Source organism: Caretta caretta, chromosome 1 (assembly GCF_965140235.1).
Source record: "Caretta caretta isolate rCarCar2 chromosome 1, rCarCar1.hap1, whole genome shotgun sequence".
NCBI classification, from domain to species: Eukaryota; Metazoa; Chordata; order Testudines; family Cheloniidae; genus Caretta; species Caretta caretta.
In genome coordinates, this window is record NC_134206.1 from 333,898,634 (window position 1) to 333,919,208 (window position 20,575).

A 20,575-nucleotide genomic window follows, 5' to 3' on the forward strand; every position below is an offset into this window, starting at 1 on the left:
TTTTCTCTAGCAAGGGCTAAAGAGGTTCGGAGGGTGTTCTGTAGGTTGGTTACAAAGTCCAGAATGTTAGTTCCTGGAGAAGGTGTAAATCCCTCCCATTGCTGCTTCACCAACTGCAATGGCCCCTTAACCTCACGGCCATATACAAGTTCAAATGGGGAAAACCCTAAACTGGGATGTGGTACAGCTCTGTAGGCAAAGAGCAACTGCTGCAACACTAGGTCCCAATCATTGGAGTGCTCATTTACGAATTTACGTATCATGGCCCCCAAAGTTCCATTAAACTTCTCCACCATGCCATTTGTTTGATGATGGTAAGGAGTGGCAACCAAGTGATTTACCCCATGAGCTTCCCAAAGGTTTTTCATAGTTCCTGCCAGGAAATTAGTCCCTGCATCGGTGAGGATGTCGGAGGGCCAACCTACCCTGGCAAAAATGTCTGCTAGTGCCTGGCACACACTTTTAGCCCTGGTGTTGCTTAGAGCTACTGCTTCCGGCCATCGGGTGGCAAAATCCATGAAAGTCAGTATGTACTGCCTTCCTCTGGGTGTCTTTTTCGGAAAAGGACCCAGAATATCCACAGCTACTCGCTGAAATGGAACTTCAATGATGGGGAGTGGCTGGAGAGGGGCTTTGACCTGGTCTTGGGGTTTTCCCACTCTTTGGCACACCTCACAAGACTGGACATAGGTAGAAACATCCTTGCCCATTCCCTCCCAGTGGAATGACCCCCCCAAACGGTCTTTGGTCCTGTTCACCCCAGCATGGCCACTAGGGTGATCATGGGCTAAGCTCAAGAGCTTGGCCCGGTATTTAGTTGGAACTACCAACTGTCTCTGAGGATGCCAGTCTTCCTGGTGTCCACCAGAAAGAGTTTCCTTGTATAAAAGTCCTCTTTCTACAACAAACCTGGATCGATTAGAAGAGCTGAGAGGCGGTGGGTTGCTCCGTGCCGCCGTCCAAGCTCTCTGGAGGCTTTCATCTGCTTCCTGTTCGGTCTGGAACTGTTCCCTTGATGCTGGAGACATCAGTTCCTCATGGGATTGTGGACCTAGGCTTGGTCCCTCTGGAAGCGATATAGGGGATGGAGCTGTTTCTGTTGACTGTGAACCGCTCTCCGCTGGTGCACTATGTTGGGATTCAGGCTCCGGCTGAGCCTCTTGTGTAGGGTTATCGGCTGCTGCCAGTTCAGGTTCGGTGGGGCCCTCTGGTGTTGAGGTTGCAAGTACTGGATTCAGTGCTGACACGGGGTCTGGTGTTGGTTGTTCGGCTGGTTCCGGTTCTGGGACTGGTTCCGTCTGGGTCTCTGGGACTGGATCCACTACTGCTGTTGCAGACATTGGCCTGGGGTCCAGGTCCATCACCTCTGACTGGGTCCTGATAGAAGTTTCCGGAACAGAGCTAGGCCTCACGGCTTGTTTAGCCTGGCTGCGGGTGACCATTCCCACCCTCTTGGCCTGCTTCACATGATTGGCCAAGTCTTCCCCCAACAGCATGGGGATGGGATAATCATCATAGACTGCAAAAGTCCACATTCCTGACCAGCCCTTGTACTGGACAGGCAACTTGGCTGTAGGCAAATTGAAAGAGTTGGACTTGAAGGGTTGAATCGTCACTTGGATCTCTGGGTTGATTAAATTGGGGTCCACTAAGGAAGCATGGATAGCTGACACTTGTGCTCCGGTGTCCCTCCACGCGGTGACCTTCTTCCCGCCCACACTCACAGTTTCCCTCCGCTCCAAGGGTATCTGGGAGGTATCTGGGCCTGTGGACCTCTGGTGTGATTCCGGTGCAATGAACTGTAATCTGTTGGGGTTCTTGGGGCAGTTGGCCTTTACATGCCCCAGCTCGTTACACTTAAAACATCGTCCAGCTGACGGGTCACTGGGGCGAGGAGGGTTGCTGGAGAACGGGGTGGTGGGACGATAAGGGGTCTGGAGGGTTCTTTGGGAGGTAGGTGGGGCTTTGGGCGGCCCCCGGTAATAAGGTGTGGTCTGGGGTGGTCCCTTCTGGTCTCCGCTCCAACTGCGACCAGTTTTCTTCTTCTCTGCCACCTCCACCCATCTGGCTCCAATCTCTCCTGCCTCAATTACAGTTTTGGGTTTCCCATCTAGGATGTATCTTTCTATTTCCTCAGGAACACCCTCTAAGAATTGTTCCATTTGCATTAGGAAGGGCAAATTTACTGGAGATTCAACACTTGCTCCTGATATCCAGGCATCCCAATGTTTCACAATGTGGTAGGCATGTCGGGTAAATGACATGTCTGGTTTCCACCTTAGGGCTCTGAACCTCCGACGAGACTGCTCGGGTGTTATCCCCATTCTGACTCTCGCCTTGGATTTAAATAGTTCATACTTGTTCATGTGTTCTTTAGGCATTTCAGCTGCCACCTCAGCTAAGGGTCCACTGAGCTGCGGCCTCAGCTCTACCATGTATTGGTCAGCAGAGATGTTGTACCCAAGGCAGGCCCTTTCGAAGTTTTCTAAGAAGGCCTCAGTATCATCACCTGCCTTGTAGGTGGGGAACTTTCTGGGATGGGAAGTGGTACCTGGAGAAGGATTGCTAGGGTTTGTTGGTATATTCTGCTGGGCCTTTATCCTCTCCATCTCCTCCACATGCTTCCTCTCTTTTTCCCTCTCCTCCTCCACATGCTTCCTTGCCTCCATTTCTTGTTCCTTCTTCAGCTGCATGAGTTCTATCTGTCTTTCATGTTCCCTTTGTCTTTCCTCAGCCTGAAATTTGGCTAATTCCAGCTGTAGTCGAGCTGAGGATTTGGTCATTCTAACCTCTCTGTTTTTAACTAACTTTACACCCGAGGTTTAGAAATAAACAAACAAAACTTGGCTGTAAAATTTTGCTGTGCTGGAATAGAATACCTATTCTCTGATAGTGATTGTCAGCCTACAGAAAAAGACAATTCCCTTGTCTCTGCTCTGGGCCCAAATTAAAGCAAAAAACCTCCAACTGCTTGGAAACCTGCTTACCCAGCCCAAAGAAAAAGCAAATGGGTAGAACACACACCCCCTATTTACTTTTAGGAAGAAAAGAAAAAAAAAAAACAATGGGTTGGAAGACTGTGAATTTCCCTGCAGGAGTTAAGTACCCTGCCTCCAGGCAAAAAAACCTGCAATTCACAAGATAATCCCCTTTTGTCTCTGCTTGGCCACAAAGCAGAGAGAAACCAAGCTGCTTTCAGTTTCAAAGCTGCTTTCTGGACTTTCTTTCCAAAGGAAAAAAAAATTTCCTTTTTAAAATCTGTATTTCTAGTTCAAAAAAATCTCAACTGGATCTCAAATGATTTCAGGTTAATCCCACCACTGTGCCACCATGTCAAGGTTCCTCCCCCACTCTGAACTCTAGGGTACAGATGTGGGGACCTGCATGAAAAAACCCCCTAAGCTTATCTTTACCAGCTTAGGTCAAAACTTCCCCAAGGTACAAAATATTACACCCGTTATCCTTGGAATGGCCGCTACCACCACCGAACTAATACTGGTTACTGGGGAAGAGCTGTTTGGACGCGTCTTTCCCCCCAAAATACTTCCCCAAAACCTTGCACCCCACTTCCTGGACAAGGTTTGGTAAAAAGCCTCACCAATTTGCCTAGGTGACTACAGACCCAGACCCTTGGATCTTAAGAACAATGAACAATCCTCCCAACACTTGCACCCCCCCTTTCCTGGGAAATGTTGGATAAAAAGCCTCACCAATTTGCATAGGTGACCACAGACCCAAACCCTTGGATCTGAGAACAATGAAAAAGCATTCAGTGTTTTACAAGAAGACTTTTAATAAAAACAGCAGTAAATAGAAATAAAGAAATCCCCCTGTAAAATCAGGATGGTAGATATCTTACAGGGTAATTAGATTCAAAAACATAGAGAACCCCTCTAGGCAAAACCTTAAGTTACAAAAAAGATACACAGACAGAAATAGTTATTCTATTCAGCACAATTCTTTTCTCAGCCATTTAAAGAAATCATAATCTAACACATACCTAGCTAGATTACTTACTAAAAGTTCTAAGACTCCATTCCTGTTCTGTCTCTGGCAAGAGCAGCACACAGACAGACCCTTTGTCCCTCTCCCTCCTCCCAGCTTTTGAAAGTATCTTGTCTCCTCATTGGTCATTTTGGTCAGGTGCCAGCGAGGTTACCTTTAGCTTCTTAACCCTTTACAGGTGAGAGGAGCTTTCCCCTGGCCAGGAGGGATTTCAAAGGGGTTTACCCTTCCCTTTATCTTTATGACACGCCCCCCAAATCTCAGCTAGGGTGAAACACTGGCTGGGATTTCTTCCTGGAGCTCTAGGAAAACAGAGTTAATAAGACACATGCATCTCTAAATATACTACCAAGTACATAAAGACTAACAATATTTTCCACATCTCAAGGACGATTTTAACCAGTTGATTCTGGGAAACTTTCACGGGAGAGTGCATCAGCCACTTTGTTAGAAGCTCCTGAGATGTGTTGGATGTCGAAATCAAAATCTTGGAGAGCTAAACTCCACCGAAGAAGTTTTTTGTTAGTTTCTTTGACGGTGTGAAGCCACTTTAGTGCAGCATGGTCGGTTTGCAGGTGGAAACGCCGTCCCCAAACATATGGGCGTAGCTTTTCCAGAGCGTAGACAATGGCATAACATTCTTTTTCAGTGACTGACCAGTTGCTTTCCCTCTCAGACAGTTTTTTGCTGAGAAACACTACAGGGTGGAATTCTTGATCAGGTCCTTTCTGCATTAAAACTGCTCCCACACCACGCTCGGACGCATCTGTGGTTACTAGGAACGGTTTGTCAAAGTCTGGGGCCCTTAGTACAGGGTCAGACATGAGTGTCGCTTTAAGCTTGTTAAAGGCCTTCTGACACTTTCCGGTCCACTGAACAGCATTTGGCTGTTTCTTTTTGGTTAGGTCTGTCAGTGGGGCAGCGATTTGGCTGTAGTGCGGTACAAATCGTCTGTAATAACCGGCCAAGCCTAAGAAGGATTGAACCTGTTTCTTTGACTTTGGGACAGGCCACTTTTGGATAGCATCCACTTTGGCCTGTAGGGGGCTGATAGTTCCTTGACCCACCTGGTGTCCAAGGTAAGTCACTCTGTTTAGGCCTATTTGACACTTCTTAGCCTTAACAGTTAGTCCTGCCTCCCTTATGCGCTCAAGGACTTTTTGTAGATGTTCCAGGTGGTCTGCCCAGGAATCCGAAAATATGGCCACATCGTCAAGGTAGGCGACTGCATATTCTCCTAATCCCGCTAGGAGACCATCTACAAGTCTTTGGAAAGTGGCGGGTGCATTTCGCAGCCCGAAAGGGAGTACATTAAATTCATACAGCCCGAGATGTGTGATGAAGGCTGACCTTTCCTTGGCAGATTCATCTAGCGGTACCTGCCAGTACCCCTTGGTTAAGTCCAAGGTAGAGATGAACTGGGCCCGTCCCAGTTTCTCTAATAGTTCATCTGTGCGTGGCATGGGATAGTTGTCTGGGCGAGTTACAGCATTTAGCTTACGGTAGTCCACGCAAAAACGTATTTCCCCATCTGCTTTGGGAACTAGAACCACTGGAGATGCCCATGCACTTTCAGAGGGGCGGATTACACCCATCTGTAACATATCCTGGATCTCCCGTTCTATAGCAGTTTTAGCTTGAGGAGACACCCGGTAAGGTTGGACCCTAATTGGGTGAGCATTACCTGTGTCAATGGAGTGGTATGCCCGTTCAGTCAGTCCTGGGGTGGCTGAGAACGTTGGCGCGTAGCTAGTGCACAGCTCCTGGATCTGCTGTCGCTGCATACGCCCAAGGGTCATGGAGAGGTTCACCTCTTCCACACCACCAGCACATTTCCCTTCGTAGTAAACACCTTCAGGCCACTCAGCGTCGTCTCCTCCCTGGGCTGTAAACTGACAAACCTTTAATTCTCTGGAATAAAAGGGCTTTAAAGAATTAACATGGTACACCTTAGGCTTTCGGTTGGAGGTGGGGAATGCTATGAGATAATTAACAGCTCCCAGGCGCTCCTGGACCGTGAATGGCCCTTCCCACGATGCTTCCATTTTAAGGGCCTGGAGCGCCCTTAAGACCATGACCTGGTCTCCTACTTTGAAGGAACGCTCTCTGGCATGTTTATCATACCAGGCTTTTTGTTCTTTTTGAGCATCCTGTAAGTTTTCTCTAGCAAGGGCTAAAGAGGTTCGGAGGGTGTTCTGTAGGTTGGTTACAAAGTCCAGAATGTTAGTTCCTGGAGAAGGTGTAAATCCCTCCCATTGCTGCTTCACCAACTGCAATGGCCCCTTAACCTCACGGCCATATACAAGTTCAAATGGGGAAAACCCTAAACTGGGATGTGGTACAGCTCTGTAGGCAAAGAGCAACTGCTGCAACACTAGGTCCCAATCATTGGAGTGCTCATTTACGAATTTACGTATCATGGCCCCCAAAGTTCCATTAAACTTCTCCACCATGCCATTTGTTTGATGATGGTAAGGAGTGGCAACCAAGTGATTTACCCCATGAGCTTCCCAAAGGTTTTTCATAGTTCCTGCCAGGAAATTAGTCCCTGCATCGGTGAGGATGTCGGAGGGCCAACCTACCCTGGCAAAAATGTCTGCTAGTGCCTGGCACACACTTTTAGCCCTGGTGTTGCTTAGAGCTACTGCTTCCGGCCATCGGGTGGCAAAATCCATGAAAGTCAGTATGTACTGCCTTCCTCTGGGTGTCTTTTTCGGAAAAGGACCCAGAATATCCACAGCTACTCGCTGAAATGGAACTTCAATGATGGGGAGTGGCTGGAGAGGGGCTTTGACCTGGTCTTGGGGTTTTCCCACTCTTTGGCACACCTCACAAGACTGGACATAGGTAGAAACATCCTTGCCCATTCCCTCCCAGTGGAATGACCCCCCCAAACGGTCTTTGGTCCTGTTCACCCCAGCATGGCCACTAGGGTGATCATGGGCTAAGCTCAAGAGCTTGGCCCGGTATTTAGTTGGAACTACCAACTGTCTCTGAGGATGCCAGTCTTCCTGGTGTCCACCAGAAAGAGTTTCCTTGTATAAAAGTCCTCTTTCTACAACAAACCTGGATCGATTAGAAGAGCTGAGAGGCGGTGGGTTGCTCCGTGCCGCCGTCCAAGCTCTCTGGAGGCTTTCATCTGCTTCCTGTTCGGTCTGGAACTGTTCCCTTGATGCTGGAGACATCAGTTCCTCATGGGATTGTGGACCTAGGCTTGGTCCCTCTGGAAGCGATATAGGGGATGGAGCTGTTTCTGTTGACTGTGAACCGCTCTCCGCTGGTGCACTATGTTGGGATTCAGGCTCCGGCTGAGCCTCTTGTGTAGGGTTATCGGCTGCTGCCAGTTCAGGTTCGGTGGGGCCCTCTGGTGTTGAGGTTGCAAGTACTGGATTCAGTGCTGACACGGGGTCTGGTGTTGGTTGTTCGGCTGGTTCCGGTTCTGGGACTGGTTCCGTCTGGGTCTCTGGGACTGGATCCACTACTGCTGTTGCAGACATTGGCCTGGGGTCCAGGTCCATCACCTCTGACTGGGTCCTGATAGAAGTTTCCGGAACAGAGCTAGGCCTCACGGCTTGTTTAGCCTGGCTGCGGGTGACCATTCCCACCCTCTTGGCCTGCTTCACATGATTGGCCAAGTCTTCCCCCAACAGCATGGGGATGGGATAATCATCATAGACTGCAAAAGTCCACATTCCTGACCAGCCCTTGTACTGGACAGGCAACTTGGCTGTAGGCAAATTGAAAGAGTTGGACTTGAAGGGTTGAATCGTCACTTGGATCTCTGGGTTGATTAAATTGGGGTCCACTAAGGAAGCATGGATAGCTGACACTTGTGCTCCGGTGTCCCTCCACGCGGTGACCTTCTTCCCGCCCACACTCACAGTTTCCCTCCGCTCCAAGGGTATCTGGGAGGTATCTGGGCCTGTGGACCTCTGGTGTGATTCCGGTGCAATGAACTGTAATCTGTTGGGGTTCTTGGGGCAGTTGGCCTTTACATGCCCCAGCTCGTTACACTTAAAACATCGTCCAGCTGACGGGTCACTGGGGCGAGGAGGGTTGCTGGAGAACGGGGTGGTGGGACGATAAGGGGTCTGGAGGGTTCTTTGGGAGGTAGGTGGGGCTTTGGGCGGCCCCCGGTAATAAGGTGTGGTCTGGGGTGGTCCCTTCTGGTCTCCGCTCCAACTGCGACCAGTTTTCTTCTTCTCTGCCACCTCCACCCATCTGGCTCCAATCTCTCCTGCCTCAATTACAGTTTTGGGTTTCCCATCTAGGATGTATCTTTCTATTTCCTCAGGAACACCCTCTAAGAATTGTTCCATTTGCATTAGGAAGGGCAAATTTACTGGAGATTCAACACTTGCTCCTGATATCCAGGCATCCCAATGTTTCACAATGTGGTAGGCATGTCGGGTAAATGACATGTCTGGTTTCCACCTTAGGGCTCTGAACCTCCGACGAGACTGCTCGGGTGTTATCCCCATTCTGACTCTCGCCTTGGATTTAAACAGTTCATACTTGTTCATGTGTTCTTTAGGCATTTCAGCTGCCACCTCAGCTAAGGGTCCACTGAGCTGCGGCCTCAGCTCTACCATGTATTGGTCAGCAGAGATGTTGTACCCAAGGCAGGCCCTTTCGAAGTTTTCTAAGAAGGCCTCAGTATCATCACCTGCCTTGTAGGTGGGGAACTTTCTGGGATGGGAAGTGGTACCTGGAGAAGGATTGCTAGGGTTTGTTGGTATATTCTGCTGGGCCTTTATCCTCTCCATCTCCTCCACATGCTTCCTCTCTTTTTCCCTCTCCTCCTCCACATGCTTCCTTGCCTCCATTTCTTGTTCCTTCTTCAGCTGCATGAGTTCTATCTGTCTTTCATGTTCCCTTTGTCTTTCCTCAGCCTGAAATTTGGCTAATTCCAGCTGTAGTCGAGCTGAGGATTTGGTCATTCTAACCTCTCTGTTTTTAACTAACTTTACACCCGAGGTTTAGAAATAAACAAACAAAACTTGGCTGTAAAATTTTGCTGTGCTGGAATAGAATACCTATTCTCTGATAGTGATTGTCAGCCTACAGAAAAAGACAATTCCCTTGTCTCTGCTCTGGGCCCAAATTAAAGCAAAAAACCTCCAACTGCTTGGAAACCTGCTTACCCAGCCCAAAGAAAAAGCAAATGGGTAGAACACACACCCCCTATTTACTTTTAGGAAGAAAAGAAAAAAAAAAACAATGGGTTGGAAGACTGTGAATTTCCCTGCAGGAGTTAAGTACCCTGCCTCCAGGCAAAAAAACCTGCAATTCACAAGATAATCCCCTTTTGTCTCTGCTTGGCCACAAAGCAGAGAGAAACCAAGCTGCTTTCAGTTTCAAAGCTGCTTTCTGGACTTTCTTTCCAAAGGAAAAAAAAATTTCCTTTTTAAAATCTGTATTTCTAGTTCAAAAAAATCTCAACTGGATCTCAAATGATTTCAGGTTAATCCCACCACTGTGCCACCATGTCAAGGTTCCTCCCCCACTCTGAACTCTAGGGTACAGATGTGGGGACCTGCATGAAAAAACCCCCTAAGCTTATCTTTACCAGCTTAGGTCAAAACTTCCCCAAGGTACAAAATATTACACCCGTTATCCTTGGAATGGCCGCTACCACCACCGAACTAATACTGGTTACTGGGGAAGAGCTGTTTGGACGCGTCTTTCCCCCCAAAATACTTCCCCAAAACCTTGCACCCCACTTCCTGGACAAGGTTTGGTAAAAAGCCTCACCAATTTGCCTAGGTGACTACAGACCCAGACCCTTGGATCTTAAGAACAATGAACAATCCTCCCAACACTTGCACCCCCCCTTTCCTGGGAAATGTTGGATAAAAAGCCTCACCAATTTGCATAGGTGACCACAGACCCAAACCCTTGGATCTGAGAACAATGAAAAAGCATTCAGTGTTTTACAAGAAGACTTTTAATAAAAACAGCAGTAAATAGAAATAAAGAAATCCCCCTGTAAAATCAGGATGGTAGATATCTTACAGGGTAATTAGATTCAAAAACATAGAGAACCCCTCTAGGCAAAACCTTAAGTTACAAAAAAGATACACAGACAGAAATAGTTATTCTATTCAGCACAATTCTTTTCTCAGCCATTTAAAGAAATCATAATCTAACACATACCTAGCTAGATTACTTACTAAAAGTTCTAAGACTCCATTCCTGTTCTGTCTCTGGCAAGAGCAGCACACAGACAGACCCTTTGTCCCTCTCCCTCCTCCCAGCTTTTGAAAGTATCTTGTCTCCTCATTGGTCATTTTGGTCAGGTGCCAGCGAGGTTACCTTTAGCTTCTTAACCCTTTACAGGTGAGAGGAGCTTTCCCCTGGCCAGGAGGGATTTCAAAGGGGTTTACCCTTCCCTTTATATTTATGACAGCTTCTAACCAGGTTGTTCCTTCCTGTCTGGTAAAGTGCCAAAGAAGAATAACTTTTTAAGGAAGGAAGGTTTGTTCTTCTGGAATTGCAGATCTATATGGACAGCTACCAGGCCAGGATAGCTCTTTCAGCTTTGGTATCAGATGCTTCCACTGCTTAGATCATTTGCCAGTGGAGCATAAGTAGAGGCTGTCTTAGGGGGATGTAGAGTCAAGCAAGAATCCTATGCTCTGACACTTCTGTTAGGGCAGTTACGACAGACATCATCTGTCGTCTTTACTTTTGGATTAAGTTCTCCACGCTCTCACTTAATTGAGGCAAAGAGCTGAGTTATACATCTTCTCATTAGAGAGTGTGTGTGTGTGGGATGGGGGGGGGGTTCTTTAGTATAGTGAAGAGGACCCTTGAGCAAATAAGACATAAAGTAAACCAGGTCCATTGCAAGGTCAGTGGAGGGAGGATTCATACAGCCTGAGCAAAGGAAGCATTACGTTGTCTTCGTGTGGTTATCAGACACAACACCTGTCATAAAGATAAAGGGAAGGGTAAACCCCTTTGAAATCCCTCCTGGCCAGGGGAAAGCTCCTCTCACCTGTAAAGGGTTAAGAAGCTAAAGGTAACCTCGCTGGCACCTGACCAAAATGACCAATGAGGAGACAAGATACTTTCAAAAGCTGGGAGGAGGGAGAGAAACAAAGGGTCTCCGTCTGTCTATATGCGGCTTCTGCTGGGGATAGACCAGGAATGGAGTCTTAGAACTTTTAGTAAGTAATCTAGCTAGGTATGTGTTAGATTATGATTTCTTTAAATGGCTGAGAAAAGAATTGTGCTGAATAGAATAACTATTTCTGTCTATCTTTTTTGTAACTTAAGGTTTTGCCTAGAGGGGTTCTCTATGTTTTGAATCTAATTACCCTGTAAGGTATCTACCATCCTGATTTTACAGAGGTGATTTCTTTTCTTCTATTTACTTCTATTTCTATTAAAAGTCTTCTTGTAAGAAAACTGAATGTTTTTTCATTGTTCTCAGATCCAAGGGTTTGGGTCTGTGGTCACCTATGCAAATTGGTGAGGCTTTTTATCTAACATTTCCCAGGAAAGTGGGGGTGCAAGTGTTGGGAGGATTGTTCATTGTTCTTAAGATCCAAGGGTCTGGGTCTGTAGTCACCTAGGCAAACTGGTGAGGCTTTTTACCAAACCTTGTCCAGGAAGTGGGGTGCAAGGTTTTGGGAAGTATTTTGGGGGGAAAGATGTTTCCAAACAGCTCTTCCCCAGTAACCAGTATTTGTTTGGTGGTGGTAGCGGCCAATCCAAGGACAAAGGGTGGAATATTTTGTACCTTGGGGAAGTTTTGACCTAAGCTGGTAAAGATAAGCTTAGGAGGTTTTTCATGCAGGTCCCCACATCTGTACCCTAGAGTTCAGAGTGGGGGAGGAACCTTGACAGAAGCCGTGCATCATCTTTCTGGCTGCTAAGACTACCAAGGTGTAAAAGTGGTTGAAGAAATTCTGGAGTCCTTGCCAAGCTATGGGAGATAGGCAATCAGCTTTCCTTGGTGCTGCAGGAGCTAATCCTAGTGTCAGCCATATGTCAACGGCATGTCCAGTTATTTAATCAGAAGAATATTTTCCCTTAAGTATTCCTGGGGGAATTCTGCGCCACTGTGCACGTGCAGAATTCATGTCCCCTTCAGATTTTTTCTCTCTGGAAAATACATTCTGCCAGAGAAGAGCTGCAGTTACACCTTTCTCCCACCCAGTGGTGCCAGAACAGAGAGCAGCCAGTTAACTGGTAATAGAAGTCAGCAGCCAGCTGTGGTACTCACAGTGCCCTGCCCGTGGAGCCAGGTTAGGATGCATGGGATATGGGGAAGAGGGAACAGTCAAAGCAGGGGACATGGAGCTAATGGGGGGTTACAGACTAGGATTCAGAAGGGCTAGTGGGAGGGGACAGACTAGGGTGGGGTGGAATGGGGGTGCAGGGCCACATGGGAATAGGGAACAAGGGATGCAGGGCTACATGGGGACAGTGGAGGGGTGGCTGAATGGGGATGCAGAGTCACATGGGGACAGAGGCACATGTGCCTGAATGAGAGACTAAGGGTCAGCCAGAATCTGCATGGGGGAGACTCCCCAACTCCTCAACAATCCCTCCCACCTCCCAGAAAAACCTTGTTCTATACTTCTCCCACCAACCCCCAACAACGCTCCAGGTTCACTCCCAGGTTTATTCCCAGAAATTACTTCCCTCTCCCTCAGCTCCTCCGTTACTCCTGACTCCCCCAGTCTGGGATTTCATGCAACCACCCCACCTAGGCCATTCATATGGAGATCGTTGCATATCGGCTTCCAGCTTTTCAGTCCTGTCAGCACTGTGTAGGAAACTCATTCCATGAGTCTTTTGGTGAAGTTTGGTGAATGATGATGGTGAGATACTGGGGTGGTGAAAACTACTGATACCAGTAGACTGTCAACGCAAAATAGTTTAATGTTTAACCTGTGGCGCATAGTAGCAGGATGCACACTCTGGAATGTCACAACCTTTATCCAACAGAGAGCCGAGGCTCGATGGCCATGTCTGTGTCTGCCCTGCAGAGCCTGCTAACTCGGCTATGTGGTTCTTGCCATTGTCCAAAGAGGGTCCTCCACCAGGCATTTGAGGCTTGATAGTCATTGATCCATATTATGATTCTTTCAGCCATTTAAGCTCTGACCGTTCACCCAGACCATTAATTTCTATATTAAACAATACACTCTTAACCATTTGTCATGATGTACCATGAATTGCACTAAATTACACCAGCTGAGAATTTGGTCTGTTATACACAGGTATAAATGAGTAAACAAGTTGAAAGTCAGTGGAGAATCAACTCCTTACCCTCATCTTATTATTCTATCTCAAATAAGCAGCTCTCATATTTTCCACTACTGAGGCTGGGAAGCATATGATGATCTCAGTAGAAATTGCACATGCAGAACAAATGAATAATGTTCAATAGAGAGCAACAATGTGGATTAAAAAAGAGAATTTTGCTCTAATAAACCAAAATTTTCTTAAAATTAAGCTTTCTTGAATCATGGTAAAAAGCAAACTTTGCCTTGAAGAGTCGTGGACCAGCCAATCACTTCTAATTTCAAATCCACATGTCTCAAAGTTTCAGTGCCTTTCATTATATTTAATAAAATGTTTGCATCACATATTTCAGCTTGGAAGCACTGTGTGTCCAGTTTAAGACACAACCAAGTACTCAACTCTGGCCCAGAAAAGAGCCTCCTTGTATCACTGCTGCCACTACCAGTTACTGAAAGAATTGATACTCACTGAAACTACATTCACAAAATCATCATCTGACAAGGTTTCTAGCATCTCAATGACGGAGGTTCGGATCAACTTCAGTGTCAGTCCACTAACGCTCCCACTCCTGCATAACAGAGAAAATTTAAAAAATGGATTGAAGGAGTTCAGTTGAAAACATACAGTGGAACTAGATTTTATAAACTGGCTCCCATATTTTCATACTCAAGATTGCTCCAGAAGTGCTTACTCAGCCCCAAGTCTCACCTTTAAGAGTTGCTCTGCAATGGCAATACTTGTTACAGAAAATAAAAAGTTCCAGAGTTAGTCTCCAAGCCATAACTTTGTGGTTCAGAAGAATAGTTTTGTCACCTGACCCATGACCCACAGTGACACATCTTTTCCTCATTTTCAATTCATGATTGCCATGAGAATTTATCACATACAAATTGTGTGTTCCCTAAAAATTCTTCTACTCTCTTCTATTCAGTCAAGGCGTTATATTTTCAGGGATCTAAATTGCGGCATGTTTGTTTCAGGGCAAAGCTCAAACCTTGGGAGGGAGGAAGGGGTGGAATTGCAAATGCTGATAAAACACACCTCTGCAATACAGCAGTATTTGACTGCATTTAAAAACATCAAATGCAATCTCTCCCAGTGAGGCAAAGAACCAATGAATAGATTTTTTTTCAGTATAAAGCAATCTGGAGACACTTCAAGCCTGATGATTCCCCCAGACTCTTGACATTGGCTTAACAAAGGAAATCTTGACAAGGGGAAGAAAGGAGAGCAGCAGAATATGGACACTGGACTTCAGAAAAGCAGACTTCGACAACCTCAGGGAACTGATGGGAAGGATCCCCTGGGAGAATAACATGAGGGGGAAAGGAGTCCAGGAGAGCTGGCTGTATTTTAAAGAATCCTTATTGAGGTTACAGGCACAAACCATCCTGATCTGTAGAAAGAATAGTAAATATGGCAGGCGACCAACTTGGCTTAACAGTGAAATCCTTGCTGATCTTAAACACAAAAAAGAAGCTTACAAGAAGTAGAAGCCTGGACAAATGACCAGGGAAGAGTATAAAAATATTGCTCGGGCATGCAGGAGTGAAATCAGGAAGGCCAAATCACACCTGGAGTTGCAGCTAGCAAGAGATGTTAAGAGTAACAAGAAGGGTTTCTTCAGGTATATTAGCAACAAGAAGAAAGTCAAGGAAAGTGTGGGCCCCTTACTGAATGAGGGAGGCAACCTAGTGACAGAGGATGTGGAAAAAGCTAATGTACTCAATGCTTTTTTGCCTCTGTCTTCACGAACAAGGTCAGCTCCCAGACTGCTGCACTGGGCAGCACAGCATGGGGAGGAGGTGACCAGCCCTCTGTGGAGAATGAAGTGGTTTGGGACCATTTAGAAAAGCTGGACGAGCACAAGTCCATGGGGCCGGATGCGCTACATCCGAGAGTGCTAAAGGAGTTGGCTGATGTGATTGCAGAGGTATTGGCCATTATCTTTGAAAACTCATGGCAATCGGGGGAGGTCCCGGACGACTGGAAAAAGGCTAATGTAGTGCCCACCTTTAAAAAAGAGAAGAAGGAAGATCCTGGGAACTATAGGCCAGTCAGCCTCATCTCAGTCCCTGGAAAAATCATGGAGCAGGTCCTCAAGGAAATCAATTCTGAAGCACTTAGAGAAGAGGAAAGTGATCAGGAACAGTCAGCATGGATTCACCAAGGGCAAGTCATGCCTGACTAATCTAATTGCCTTCTATGACGAGATAACTGGCTCTGTGGATGAGGGGAAAGCAGTGGACATGTTGTTCCTTGATTTTAGCAAAGCTTTTGACACGGCTTCCAACAGTATTCTTGCCAGCAAGTTAAAGAAATATGGGCTGGATGAATGGACTATAAGATGGATAGAAAGCTGGCTAGATTGTCGGGCTCAATGGGGAGTGATCAATGGCTCCATGTCTAGTTGGCAGCCGGTATCAAGTGGAGTGCCCCAGGGGTCGGTCCTGGGGCCGATTTTGTTCAATATCTTCATAAATGATCTGGAGGATGGTGTGGATTGCACCTCAGCAAGTTTGCAGATGCTGGAGGGTAGGGATAGGATACAGAGGGACCTAGACAAATTAGAGGATTGAGCCAAAAGAAATCGGATGAGGTTCAACACGGACAAGTGCAGAGTCCTGCACTTCGGACGGAAGAATCCCATGCACCGCTACAGACTAGGGACCGAATGGCTAGGCAGCAGTTCTGCAGAAAAGGACCTAGGGGTTACAGTGGACAAAAAGCTGCATATGAGTCAACAGTGTGCCCTTGTTGCGAAGAAGACCAATGGCATTTTGGGATGTATAAGTAAGGGCATTACCAGCAGATTGAGGGACATGATTGTTCCCCTCTATTCAACATTGGTGAGGCCTCATCTGGAGTACTGTGTCCAGTTTTGGGCCCCACACTACAAGAAAGATGTGGAAAAATTGGAAAGCGTCCAGCGGAGGGCAACAAAAATGATTAGAGGACTGGAATAAATGACTTAGGAGGAGAGGCTGAGGGAACTGGGCTTGTTTAGTCTGGAGAAGTGAAGAATGAGGGGGGATTTGAGAGCAGCCTCCAACTACCTGAAAGGGGGTTCCAAAGAGGATGGATCTAGACTGTTCTCAGTGGCAGCAGATGACAGAACGAGGAGTAATGGTCTCAAGTTGCAGTGGAGGAGGCTTAGGTTGGATATTAGGCAAAACTTTTTCACTAGGAGGGTGGTGAAACACTGGAATGCGTTACCTAGGGAGGTGGAATCTCCTTCCTTAGAAGTTTTTAAGGTCAGGCTTGACAAAGCCCTGGCTGGGATGATTTAGTTGGGGATTGGTCATGCTTTGAGTAGGGTGTTGGACTAGATGACCTCCTGAGGTCTCTTCCAACCCTGATATTCTATGATTCTATGATTCTAGGGGTACAGAGAAATGTTTTTATGAATTTCTTCCCTTAGTCTTCACACAGCATGGAATGAATCTCTGAATATAAATACCAAACCAGAGGCAGATTTATTTATACAATGGGAAATGGCACTGTAAATTTGTCATAGAATTTTATAACATTATCTTCATTAATGTTATTGTAATGTAGAACAACCCCATTTGAATAATGGAGCAAATCAATGCAGCTAAAGTCCCTAAAATATGCCATTTTACCCTCTACGTTCATTCCCCCGTATTTAATTTTGGCTTTACATTCAAAACTGTCGTTTTTTAAAAAAATCAGAGTATTCTCACATTTACGTATTTATTTTTACTGTTTGGGGATTAATGCTTTGAGAGCTCTGAAGGGGTTGGACTTTAGGCTTTTGAACAGCTTAAGATAAACTGTGGAGAGCTAGAATACAATACATTAAGCATACATGAATTCTCATCCTTTTGGTCACCAAACCATGCAAATTAATTCTCAGACAAATCCAGCTCTTTGCTTCTAGTACTTTCTTTTGTGTTTCACAACAAGCTCTGGCATTCACCTGAGATATTTTCTATTGGTTATTTCAGTAATTGAGATGTTTATGTCCAACATCAGATGGACATAAAGCGGTGGTTCCCAAACTTGTTCCCCAGCTTGTGCAGGGAAAGCCCCTGCCAGGCCAGGCCACTTTGTTTACCTGCCGTGTCCGCAGGTTTGGCTGATTGTGGCTCCCAGTGGCCGCGGTTCGCTGCTCCAGGCCAATGGGAGCTGCTGGAAGCGGCGGTCAGTACGTCCCTTGGCCCGCGCCGCTTCCAGCAGCTCCCACTGGCCTGGAGCAGCGAACCGCGGCCACTGGGAGCCACAACAGGCTGAACCTGTGGTTGTGGCAGTTAAACAAACCAGCCTGGCCTGCCAGGGGCTTTCCCTGCACAAGCGGCGGAACAAGTTTGGGAACCACTGACATAAAGACATCCTAATATCAAGGCCGTTTTTTTCAACAATTCAAATGTCTTATTTTTAACCTCATCTCTTCTTCAACTTGCAATAGTTTGTTCAAAAGGTGCCAAATAGCTTTTCATCTCTCCAGTATTAATATCCAGTCTTTAAACACTTACGCATCAACTAAAATAAGCATGTCTTTTGGAGATGCAGCTCCTTGGATGTACCTGAAATAAACAAATGAAAAGATATGAAAGATAAAAACTTGAAAACACCACTCTACATTTGATGCAAAGACCCTCTGATCTCTAAAATCAAGTCTAGCTGAACCAAAGGAACTCCCCAGTTGCATTTCAGTAGGAAATTCATGCACTGTCACTTTTTCTCATTGCTCCTCCTTCTAGGTAAACCAAGGTTCAAGTAACAACAGTGAGACCTGGAGGTAGTACATAGGAATTCACTGTTCTTGTACGTTGACAACAGAGAGGGGTGAATAGGATTTGAGAGCTAAATATATCTTGATGACAAGTTAGCAGGTGAATTATTACAGCTGCCCAACTCAGGGAAAGATGTTTTTCTAATGAGAGTACAGTAAAATGTGGCAAGAGCGACCACTCATGGGAATTAGTAAATGTGGTTGCTTGTAATATGCCGTCTCTCTTCAAAGGAATGGCATTGCCACCTTTACTTTTGAATTGCTGCTGGCAGGGGCACTGCCTTCAGAGCTGGGAGACAAGATAGCAGTTTCTTCCCAGTTAAATTATAGGGGGAAAATGTTCTGTGGCCTCTGCAAGTAGTTGCTTGTGACAGATGGTCTCTCTTCAGAGGTGATCAGTTAGGCAGGTTTGACTGTATACTTAACCATTACAAATAAAAATGAGCAAAATACAAATGAGAAAATACAGCGAGGAAAAAATGGAATGGTATTCTGATGGAAAAAATGCTAAAAGTCAGTACTGAAAAAGAGCATTTTCAGAGAATGTCCACTGCTCTGGTGACTGTAGTACTAGCCTAACCTCTAGGACCATGTTTGTAAATCATTCTGGAAATGGTTCATTTTGATCATCCTAATTTGGTTTGGTTTGCTGCCTTCAATCCAAGTGTTTAATGGTCTTATCGTCATGCCACCTGGGTATTTGTCTTTATCATGAAAATTCCTTCTGTATAGCAATATGGTATAGCATATATGTCACCTACCAAAAAAGCTGAACTGAGTTTACAAAGTGAAAATATTTTAAAATTTGAACTTTAAGTCCTCAAAAATTATCAGAAGAGGGTTTAGTGTAGTATTTAGCCCATATTTACTATTTATTTTGTCTTTTATCAGAATATGTACTATGTTGACAATTTCATGTGCTTCAGTCCTCCAAAGAAAGCTTACCATGGTCTTCTGCGAACATCATATAGATCTATCTTGTTTGGAGTTCGGCTTTTATCTACCCATGGGGAGGCTAAAAATGAAAGAAGATATATTGTATTCATTTCAGTATATTGCACATTATTTGAAGAAAATAACATAATGCTAAAGACTTTTAGAGAACATTAAAAATCCTTTAATATGCGGTATATCAATATTTCACACTATTAGCACTATATAAATAATAACATGTGGTAGGATGTTAGGATGTTCTTTATCTTCTTACACTTTACTAAAAATATTGTTTTTATTAAAACATTTCAAAGGGAAGTATTGCCATTGACTTCAATGGTCCCAAGATTTCACCCAAAGTATTTTTGGGATGGGAGATAACCTTTTAGGACAAACAGATACTTTATAAAACGAACTTTTAAAAATATTCTGGTCTATGGAAATGCAAGCCTGATGCAAAGCTCATTGAAGTTTACAGGAGTCTTTCCACTGATTTAAATGGGCTTTGGCTGAAATCCTTAATTAGGAAACAGATATGGCATAAAAGTATCCTGAAAATGACATGCAACTAAAGTATCTATGTCTGTAAAACTCCAGAAGAGGGAAATCTGAAGAAATCAGGAAGATTCTTAATCTTTGTAATACACATCAGCTCCATTGTCCTCTACACAAAAAGATCAAAGCAAGCTATGTCCAGAGGATAGAGATGTTAATAATTACTCTTTCTGCACTTTTGGAATCTAGAGAGCCTTCAAATGCTTAAGCAAAGCAATAAAGATACTTGGGACAAATGCTGATGTTGGGTACACCAGTGTAAATTCAGAATAACTAGTTACCAACAACCCATGACCAAATGTACCATCAACGTTATCACTATTTATTATTGAATACCAATTATAGGACCAATCTCTGAGTCAAGCTGGGGATGATGATCTTCATGTGATGGACAAAGGAGTTCTGTCCCTCCTGATGACATTATATTTTATGCTTGTGACAATCTCCCTTTCCAGCATTTCAAATCTCTATCTTCTTTCACATCTCTCTAGTCATATTGACTTCCACTAAGTCTTTCTAAAATGACCACTATCGTTTCTAACATAGGCCACATATTATTTTTGTCTGAACTGAAATGTAACCTCCTTGGGGCACGGAACACATATTGTTGTTTGCGCAGCACCAATTGCATTGTTGGTGTTGAATAAATAATTATAAAGAACTTTAAAACTATGAACACACATACAAGATTAGGTGAATCTGATCCAAGAATTCAGTTTTAAACATTTTTTGAACTTTAGGTAAATTCATATCCAATTGAGTTTTGTAGGTTGGGCTCATCTCTACACAAAAGGTAAATATAAAGCAGTTATATACCAATGTATATAGAGAACCCGGATACGAGTTACTGTGCATTCAATTCATAAAGGAGTATAATGATTCTATATTGTTAATGACCATTGTCTGCATTGGCATTTGACTATTCAAATACAAACACTTGCACAAGGTGCAACCCACAAAACATAAAAACAAAAATATATACCACTTTGATTCATGGAGAAAACACATAGCACAGTCTTCTGTACCACAAGAGCTGCAAAGCACTTCATATTCTCTACGTGAAAT

General features: G+C 45.0%; 1 protein-coding gene across 3 annotated transcripts in view; it reads right to left on the reverse strand.

Moving 5' to 3' along the window:
- The window catches only part of CACNA2D1 (calcium voltage-gated channel auxiliary subunit alpha2delta 1), a 690,472-nt gene that overhangs the window by 166,634 nt on the left and 503,263 nt on the right, over positions 1-20,575 (reverse strand). For all 3 annotated transcript variants that reach the window (XM_048836497.2, XM_048836498.2, XM_048836499.2), the window contains exons 8-10: positions 18,968-19,037; positions 17,763-17,813; positions 13,735-13,834 (exon numbers count right to left, since the gene is read on the reverse strand). In XM_048836497.2, coding sequence (XP_048692454.1) covers positions 13,735-13,834; positions 17,763-17,813; positions 18,968-19,037 — 221 coding nt within the window. The remainder of the gene's footprint in view (positions 1-13,734; positions 13,835-17,762; positions 17,814-18,967; positions 19,038-20,575) is intronic.